The sequence below is a fragment of the Nymphalis io genome, chromosome 4, assembly GCF_905147045.1.
Source record: "Nymphalis io chromosome 4, ilAglIoxx1.1, whole genome shotgun sequence".
In the NCBI taxonomy this organism is placed as follows: domain Eukaryota; kingdom Metazoa; phylum Arthropoda; class Insecta; order Lepidoptera; family Nymphalidae; genus Nymphalis; species Nymphalis io.
Window position 1 is genome coordinate 11,915,942 of NC_065891.1, and position 10,432 is coordinate 11,926,373.

At 31.4% G+C, this 10,432-nt stretch overlaps 1 protein-coding gene across 1 annotated transcript; it reads right to left on the reverse strand.

The window, feature by feature from the left end:
* Positions 1–3,065: 3,065 nt before the first annotated feature.
* LOC126768149 (GDP-fucose transporter 1) lies at positions 3,066–6,862 on the reverse strand. The gene is made up of 5 exons (XM_050486086.1): positions 6,635–6,862; positions 6,180–6,381; positions 5,878–6,103; positions 4,969–5,261; positions 3,066–3,452 (listed from the first exon to the last, which is right to left on the reverse strand). The coding sequence occupies exons 1-5, from the start codon at positions 6,700–6,702 to the stop codon at positions 3,234–3,236; spliced, it is 1,008 nt and encodes a 335-aa protein (XP_050342043.1). The 5' UTR covers positions 6,703–6,862; the 3' UTR covers positions 3,066–3,233.
* Positions 6,863–10,432: the final 3,570 nt, after the last annotated feature.

Here is a 10,432-nt window from a genome sequence, read left to right on the forward strand (position 1 = left end):
TGTTATGTAATTGTCGAGTTGATAAATGTTAAGTTTACAGAGAGCTAATAATAATAATGTCGAAATAAAAACGGCAGTGTTTGCTCAACGGTTTTTAAAAAAACGATTTCGAATGATTTGAATGCATGAATATTCGGACCCTTTCATACTTTGAAGATACGGCCAATTTTATGTAACATAATGATATCATAAGCAACCACTTTCTTCGTCAAATATTGAATTCACCACATTCAACACTTTTAATGAAAATTCTTTAGTAAACAGACTATATTCTAGACCTCGACGGAAATCACCTCGAGGAAGTCATAAAACTTTTATAACTTGAATAGATTAAGTGCGTAGACGACTGCCAAAAATTTAAAAAAAATACGCTATGAAAAGTTTTTCATCGCTTGGCGTAGTACATATATATCCGACCGCGTATATTTATTAAAATTGACTGTGTAAACATTGTGCAATCTATTTTAGGTGGGTACTAATTGAAGTCAATTATTATTCATGGACACCATTTATTATCACAATCTCTTAGCAAACAGAAAAGTATGCACAATATTAAAAGGATAAATATTTTTAAAATATAATTTTACTTAAAATTACTAGAACCTAAATAGAATATTTCTCGTCTCTCTGTCTATCAAAATATCATTAACCTAATTATATCAAAATAAACATTTTATTTAGTTGAAACTGATGACTGTTGCAATTAAAATCTTGTTATGTACAAGGTTCTACACATAAATTAATATATTTTATACAATAATACTTATACCTTCATTTTTTTTAAATAATTTACATAAAAAAAATGACCAGTCGTATCTATTTATCTTGCGTTCTCCTTAATTTCGCATAACTAAATTAATTTAAATAAATTTTAGTTATAATAAATAACTTTTCTTAATTTATTTATTTATATGTTATTAAGTATATCAATATAGTAATCAACTTATACTAGACGTAACACTTCACTATTGTTTAATTAATTATTGATGGTACGTCATCAATAATATTTCTTATCTGAATATTATACCAAGCTGTCAACGATTTTATTGCGTGGTAATTGGTGGTACATTACTTTGTATCGGCAGTATGTGTTTCATTAATTAGAGTAAGTTTATATTTATATTAGATTTATACTCATTATAATGACAAAATATGAGGCCAGAGATAATCAAATACGGCCTTACTTATAAACGTTTAGAAATTAATTGCTTAAGTGATGCTGTCTTCTTCTTTCGAATGTCAAATCAATAATGAGAGCAAAAGAAAAATCATTGTTTAACTAAACCACTAAGCAACATTTATAATTAAAGCCGTTAATTTTTTTAACCTAGACCTCGTATGCATATTATAAATTTTATATTTACAATAAGTATCATCATCCGTTGTCCCGTTCTATCTGACCATACTATTAAATGTTCTAAAGTGATAGAGTAAGTGGGCCCATGCATACTAGCACGGCAAGGAGCAAAAATCACTCCAAGAAGCTTTGAAGAAATCATATATATCAATTCGTAGGGTTTTTTTACTTCTTACTTCTACTCTATTTCCAATTCTTTTTAAAAGAAATCGGTTGACAAACAGGGGAGATAAAATTTTGACCTGTTCTGTCTTTGCCTATTTATATATAGGGTTAGGGCGACTAATATATAGGTACAATAAATAAAATATATTAAATATATACATATATATATTAAAATATTTACTATTATAATTTCATTAAGTAACATATATAAATATAAAATAGTTTTATAAATAAATCAGTATAATGCGAAATCATATTTCTTTACCCGTTCCACTTATTCAATGCTTATATATTTATCTTACCAAATATCCTAATCATAGTTTTAAATGCATTTTATCCTCGAAGCAACTAGTTTTATTTTCTATAATTTATTTTGATATGTATTCAATTTACATTATAAATAATATTATCATACTCTACATAGTCTTCTTCTGCCTAGCGTTTTCCCGGCCTACTAACGCCAGGGTCCGCTTATATATTACATTGTAATCATTTTAAATTAGAATAATTTGAATAGGTTAACTGCAATGGTACTTGGGCTTATTAAGCTTTCGTACGTCCGATTTTTTAATTAACATAAATTATATGATTATACATCTAAAAATCTAGTATAAAAATAAACATATTATAATATGTAATAAATCAATCGAATGATACATGTGCAAAAATACAAACTGTATGAAAACAGTGCTAGCATCCGTCAATTATTAAACAATTTTGTTTATATTTCATGTGTGTTAGGTACTTTATAAATATATATGTATACAGTAAACATCACATAGATTAATCGGCTTGGAGAGGTTTTTGCGTTTGTGATAACGTAAACAGTGACTAAAACCAAAATAAACCAGTTTGTACTGGCTACCTTATGGCTCGAATTTTAGTATAAGAAGCGTTAGAAATGCCATTTTGATTATTATTATTTTCTTAGTAATTAAAGTATAAAAAATATCACAATCGAGATGGATGTTATAATGACATTAGCCGAGGAAATCTTTAACTGTAGAAAAATGGAGAAATGTTGGTCTACATACTATTGAAAAGGAAGGGTAGAGACGAGGCCTTTGAAACAAGTTGAGAACGAATTATGATGAAAACGTGGATGTGGGCGACTACGAAATGTTTGCAGTTGACGAATTTCATTTTTAAGAATTTTACAAATTTGATTATTTATTTATCTGCTGACGGTGCAATACAACAAACGCTAAAACATTTCCATGCTGTTGACTGTAATTTACTGTAAAACAGGTTTGCTAGTAATTTTCTAAGTGAATATACATACACGGGAGAATTATAATTAGATATAAGTTCCTTGAAAATATATGTTAGACCATTGAACTAGTAAAATTTAATAAGTCTTAACTATAAGATTATTTTAAAGATCGAATTTTTTCGCGTAAATAGGATATATCATGTTAACAATGACAAGATTATAGTTCATAATACTCATCTATTAAGGTAATTTTTGATTTAGTTTTTACTGTAATATGATAAAATGGCGATTGTATTTGGTAGAACAATTAAAAAAAATAAGTCTACTACATTTGTGCAGGATAAATAGGTATTTATATTCTTAATATTAATACTATAACACATTTATTATACTTAAAGTAATTTGTATTATAACAATATATTTAATTTAATTACGACTTTGGTATGTCTATAATTATTTTGTTTAATTCGTTATACTATTACTAACATCATTATCCAGTTACACTAAGCTCTTTCTTTCTTCTGGAATTGGTTTTCTAGAATTCTCTTCCATTTCAACTTGTTTAAACCTTGCATACAATGCGCTGCTCGCTAGCACTATTATATTTGACATCCACCAGAGACCATTCTTGGTTTCATTATACCACTGAGTTGCTATCACTGTTTGAGCGCATGCCTTCGCTGTTCCCGATATATTATGAGTCAAGGGTGACGTGACCTAGAAAAAATTAATAACTTCATATTATCGACAAGCTCTTATGAAAGTAAAAGAAATGCGTAACATCCCGTATTTAGCCTCTAACTTCTGCACAAGTCTGTAAAATGTAAAAGAGTACCATCCGACTCGTGCAGATTTCATAAAAGAGGTTTCACTTAAACGCTCACAGAATTATAAATACACATAAAACACATTAAAACTAAGTATGCTTGGATTAAAGAGATTCTTCGATTTAAATCGTCTTAAATTTTGCATATAATATAAAAATGAATACTTTTGTTATCAGTATTGTACACATCGTGAGGAAACCTGCATGTGTCTAATTTCACTGAAATTCTGCCACATGTGTATTCCACCAACCCGCATTGGAGCAGCGTGGTGGAATAAGCTCCAAACCTTCTCTTCAAAAAGAGGAGAGGAGGCCTTTAGCCCAGCAGTGGGACATTCACAGGCTGTTACCTTACCTTACACATTGTTCATTTAAATGTTGAAACTTTGTAAATATATTATTGACACGTGTATTTGTCTCTGCCTGGTTGGCTCTAAGCAATTTGGTTATGAGTGTCGGGGTATAATCCGCATCCCAGCATCCTGGTGCCTGATTTTATGCTAAAGGTCGACCTGACTTTTAACATACAATCAGGCATGTGGACTTAATGGATGGCAAGGCATAGATTACTGATATAGTTTATGTGTAACGCGAGTCGTATGGGATATTTGTAAAAATGGGCGGCCTGCAGGCCGCATGTAATGCCTCCCATTTTGCTTGTTTTGTTATTCAAAACTGTCAGTAAAATGACAAAAAATAAATCATCTCTAGCGTTATGTGCAGGAGGCAATTTTGTGTTGTTTTAAATCCTTATTAAGCTTCTAAATTGAATAAAGAAAATCGAATTTAAATGTAACATTTCATGTAAAACATATTTCTTAAACAGAACTGAAGTATACAAATATATTAACAATTTAATCCAATATTTTTATATATATTTATTACTGGTAAAATGGCTATCACATAATAATGTTGCACAGGTGTTGGATTGCCAACACAATATATTATGGAGAGTAAAGAGAACAAGGAGTGCATCTGTCTAATGTCCATGGAGGATGGCCTTCGCCTTTCATCTTAATATAATATCTTTACTGCCTCGTTGGTCTAGTGACTTGATGTAAGGCCGCAGACCCGGAGGTCCTGGGTTAAATTCCCAGGTCAGGCCAATAAAAAAGTTATTGGGTTTTTCTGTCAGAAAATTCTCAGCAGCAGCCCGGAGTCTAGAAGTTGGAAGTGTGTTCACTCCCGGGCCTCAGAAAGCACGTAAAGCCGTTGGTCCTGCGCCTGACTGGAGAGAGCTCCGGTCATGTCGGATTGCCCTCCCATAATTAGGGAATAGAGAGTGCAACTGTGTTTGCACACACACTTGTGCACTATAATATCTCCTGCGTAGTTAGGCTGCATAGCCACCGTGGCTAAAATCGGTCTGGAGGATATCATTATTATTATATAATGATAATATCTTACCTTAATTTGCAATGATGTCACATAGCCAATAGCAAATCCACAGAATCCACCGATAACCATTTGTATCCAGAAATAAGTGCTATTAAAATTATTATAATTCAACAAAACAGTCACTTCTCCATTTATAACTATCAGTGGTAAAAATAAAATAATTGAGTATGCATTATTATAATAAGATAATAACCATACTTCTTGGTTCACAATCGGTAAGATTTTTTTTGTGTAAATGGAGTATAGAGACAACATGAGGGAGCCAACGACTCCATATATTGTTCCAATTAATGAAAATGAACCTGAAATTGAAAAATTAATCCATTTAATAAAGAATATGTAATAAATATAACACAAAAGACATAATAACTTTTAACTCCAGAAGTTAAGTTTATTTTATTGCTTCAAGCATGACAACTTGGACAGGAACAACAGAACTGTGTCTTTCTTCTACTGAGATATACTACATACCCTTACTAAGTATTACTTACATAAATCAAAAGTTATAAAGTACATTTAGATGCCTACTTTATCAGCCATAAATGGTTTCTACTAGAAAAGGAGTATTGACTGTATCATGTTTATATAAAATAATGAGTTGAATAAAAAATTAAAATAATTTATATACACTGCATTAGCAACATTAGGCACCAGCAACAATTCCCAATTCAATTGAAAATAAGTTTTATTCTTATGGATGGAATAATTATGATATATGTTCCTAACTAATTTAATTATTATGCTTAAATTAAATCGAAAACAGTGCATAGCATAAATTTAATTTTATAAAAGTTAATGTGTTTTTGATTTGTAATCTAGTAAAAATACTAATAAATTAATTATGAGGCAGCTTGGACATTGTAAAATCTTATTCAAAATAATATTATGTACTTAATAAATAACTTTTTAATTAATTACCAAGTAAGTTCTCCTGATCAACACCGAGATAGAATCCAAATATGATGAAACCACAGCAAAGTACACATCTGTATGATGTAACTTGTCTCAATAAAATCCAACTAAATATAACATTAAATACTGTAGTCAGAGACCTTCCTATGTAGTAAAATGGTACTCCAACATATTTCAAGCAGAGATTATTTGTTGCTATCATCAATGTAAACATTATAGATAACGGGATTACCTGCAAATACATGTAGTGTTAATGTATATATAAGTATTGTTATAGAAAAAAAACTTAGTGTTGTGATTTCACTTACTTTTCCAACAATATCTTTAGACCATGGTGTACCTTTTGGAAAACTGAATATACCAGGAATACCTCCTGTTTTGCTCAATGTAAAACATATTGTAAATGAAACTACACATTGAAACCATGTTATAAACAAGGGAGCTTCCAAATTAACAGATTGACTGCTTAACAGACTCTTATTTACAAAAACTGTTGCAATTGATACTATCCTGAAAACATAAGATTATTAACATTATGGTGATATCGTGAAATAATTATTTTATACTCAGAAATAAACCAATTATTAGCGATTACCAATCTATTGATAATAGATAATAATAACTCATACAAAGTTTAGAGGTATAAAAGATATTATATCAGATATAAAATCAAATATCTATGTATGCAAGACACGTATAACTTACTTTTATTCTATTCTTAAAGGAAATATTTAATTTTATAAAAAAAAATATTACAACTTACCAGTAACAAGAAACAACAATAAAGATTTTTATATATTTCGAACACAAATCTGATTGACGATCTTTCATGTTTATTTAAAAGCTTTATAAATAAAGCTAGAATTTCACGCTCACTATATTTTTATTGCCTTTTTAACTTTACACCGTTAATAGCGGTGTTCTTATAAATAATGTTTTAAAGTAAATAAATAATCAACCACATCACCACCGTACCGCAATGTTGTGCCCGGTGACAAGTGACAACTTGTCAAGTCAATGACAAAAATAGCTTCAAAGTGACATATTCATTTTCGCCTACTATTTTAGTAGAAAATGAAAATCTTTTTTTTGAATTAGAGAAAATATGTTTAAGTTGTATTTATAGTCTGTTTAACTATTTAACCGTTCGTTTGACTAGCAAATGGCCAATTGATGGTGAGTGGTCACCGTCATTAACATAAATACTTTAAGAAAAAATTTCCATCCCTTGCATAGCTATACGGTCCTAACCTAGGGAATTAAGATGTTACGACCATGTGGAACCAAAAGGGTGGAGCTAGTGGAAAGCTCACTCACTTTACAAACTGGAGCATAACAATATTAAGAATTGTTGTTTGACTGTAGAATATATGATGAAGATGACTATCCGGACGGGCTTGTATAAGTCACTCACCAAATACATTTCCATGGTTTTGTTTTCATATCGAAGTGTACATTTATTTTTAAGCCATATTGACCTCCAATGAAACCAAAACGATGTCCCAAAATTATTGTAATAGGATGAAAGGCAGAAATTCAATAATACTCATTTCGGAATGCATAACTCGCAGGAGAGTCGCAGTGCGCAAGCGCACAGTGTGGACGTGTTGTTTGTGTATTAAAAATAATTAATTTACAGTAATATACAAAAGTAAATCCTAGTTCTAAGTACTCTGAATTCATTTTGGTCTGCCGCGCGCTTGTACGGTGTAACAACATCTGCTATCAAACGACTCAAAGAAACACGGAGCTATTATGAATAGTTTACTGCGCTCACCAAATGGAGGTGGCATATGCCGTGGAAGTAGTGATTCCCAATTGAACATGAGTACTGCTTCTGATACTACGCAAGTTACTTTCAGAAACAAACGTAAACTCCACAGTGAAAATGACTGTATCATGGATGAATTATCTGAGTTAAAAAAACAAATGGCAGATATGATGGCCCTCATCTCTTCAACCAGTAGCATTCAAAACGACAACATTAATAAGCTTTGCCAGGACGGAACCGCTATTAGAAACGAGGTCAATACTATTAGCAACACCATGGCTAGTATGACCATAGAACAAGACAAACTACGGACAGACATGCACCAACTCGTCACATCTGCACAAGACACGGAAAAAAGAGTCAAGCTTTTAGAATCCGAAATTGACCTACTGAAACTATCTGCAACACAAGACAGCAACAAAATTAATAAATGAATATCAAGAACGTAATATAAGGAGCAAAAACATCATCTTAGCTGGTATAACAGAATCCAGTGCTGACATACAAGAAGTATCAAAAATAATTAAGTTACTTACAAACGACTGTCCTGACCTTCAACAAATATACAGACTTGGCAGATACCAACCAACTAAAACTCGCCTTATAAAAGTATGCTTCTCTTCTGAAAAAATTACGAAACAACTACTCCGTAATAAAAGTACTGTACGACTAAGTAACGTTAAAATATTTTCTGATCAGACACCCTATCAAAGAGAATTTTTAAAGAATCTACAAACAGAGCTCCAACACCGAACTGCCAATGGAGAGTGTAACTTACGCATTAAATATGAAAAAGGGGTCCCCAAAATAATAAAAACGCAGCCAAAAAACTATACAGCCACAATAACGAAAATCTAGGTATGTCTTTTAACAATAACGTATCGTATCAAATTGCACATACCTATTCAGTTAAACCGGGTAAATTTGATGAGTTAAAATGTATCTACAATCTTTTCAATACACAGTACATATTGTTGCTCTATTCGAAACGTAGATAAAAGATAAGGAAGAAGCTAGTAGACTTCAATTACCTGGATACTCAAACTACTACAACTTTAGACAATATTCAAGGGGAGGTGGCGTGTCAATGTTTGTCCATGACAGCTTAAATCACCATCTTCTAGAGGAAAGCTGTACCAATGATAACCACTTTCTTTGGGTACATATTGACAAGTATTGTATGGATGTAGGTGTCATATATAAACCTGACAGAACAAACTCAAGTGAATTTCTCGAGGAGTATTCACTGCAACTACATAGAAGAAAGAGAATGTTAATTTTTGGAGACTTTAATTATGACTTATTGAAACCCAATGCTGCGGCTCGTAATTATCAGCTTACTTTAAGAGAGAATGCTATCCAAATTTTAAACAAAATCAATCGTGACTACTGCGCTAGTGAGACTAATACAACAACAACTATATTGGATCACGTATGCTCAAGTGTTAAACAAAATGAATTCCACTTAGCAATCATAGATTCAGCAATGGCTGACCACAAACAGATTTTCTTAGAAGTAAAGAAATGTCAACAAGTACCAGTTAAACGAATACAATACAATGCAATTGACTACAATAGGTTTTTTAGATCTTTCCAGGAGATGAGCAAAGACAACGTTAACAACACATACACAAGCTTGGAGAGGAAAATATTGACCTGTTTATCAAATAGCAAAGTTAAAAAAATCAAGGTATTAAACCCACCCAAACAGAATTGGATCAACCGGGATGTCATAGATGCAATAAATAAAAGAAATAAATTATTTCAGTTAAAAAATAAATCTGACCCCAGATATAAAACTATAAATGAAGATTTGGACAAGCAGAAGAAATTGGTACCGAAATTATTCAAAATTCAAAACACAATTATTACCTTAAAACCTTTAATACCTGCTTAAATAAGCCTACCAAGATGTGGAATTTAATAAAAAGTCTGTCCATCAATAACATCAAAAGCGTACTATCACCACTTAGACTCCAAATTGATTCCAACGTTATTGTTGGTGAGACGGAAGTATGTGAACAGTTTAATTTGTATTTCTCTATGATTGGGTTAAATTTAGCAAATAAGATTATTTCACTATATCCTATACACCACACTCCACATTTGGTTAAAAATGGAAATGAAATTTCAAAATTTGAACCCGTTACCATAAATGAAGTTCAGAAAATAGTAAAGGATTTAAAAACAAACAGCAGTTCTGGCCTAGATGGAATAAGTATTAAATCTGTTAAGTCTATTGAGCTGCTGATGGCCGATGAACTAAGTTGCTGCATAAATGAATGTTTTGAAAATGGCATTTTCCCAGATAATTTAAAGACAGCAAAGGTGACACCTATATATAAATCAGGAAGTAAATTAGATCCAGGTAACTACCGACCCATTTCTGTTCTACCTGTTCTTTCAAAAGTCTATGAAAAGTCAATCTATAATCGCTTGTACACATTTCTAACCCGTAATAAGATTTTATCTCAAAAGTAATATGGTTTTCGACAACACTAAAACACTCTTTCAATCACAATTGACCTCATCACCCGAATTAAAACCAATATTGACAAAAAAAAAGATAGTATTAGGTGTTTTTATTGATCTCAGAAAAGCATTCGATACAGTGAGCCATGATACACTACTGCAGAAATTATCTAATATAGGCGTAACTGGAAAGGCCCTTGAGGTGTTAAAAATCTTACTTAAATAATCGTCACCAAATTGTGAAAATAAATGACAAACAAAGTAGTCCAAGACCCATTCTTTACGGCGTACCTCAAGGTTCCATTTTGGGACCTCTAC

Bases quoted from the DNA above. Each gene is read 5' to 3' on its own strand.
- LOC126768149 (XM_050486086.1), bottom strand. From the start codon at position 6,702: ATGAAAGATCGTCAATCAGATTTGTGTTCGAAATATATAAAAATCTTT. The intron at 6,382-6,634 runs GTAAGTTGTAAT...TTATGTTTTCAG, and splicing joins ATTGTTGTTTCTTGTTACTG to GATAGTATCAATTGCAACAG. The intron at 6,104-6,179 runs GTAAGTGAAATC...ATGTATTTGCAG, and splicing joins CTAAAGATATTGTTGGAAAA to GTAATCCCGTTATCTATAAT.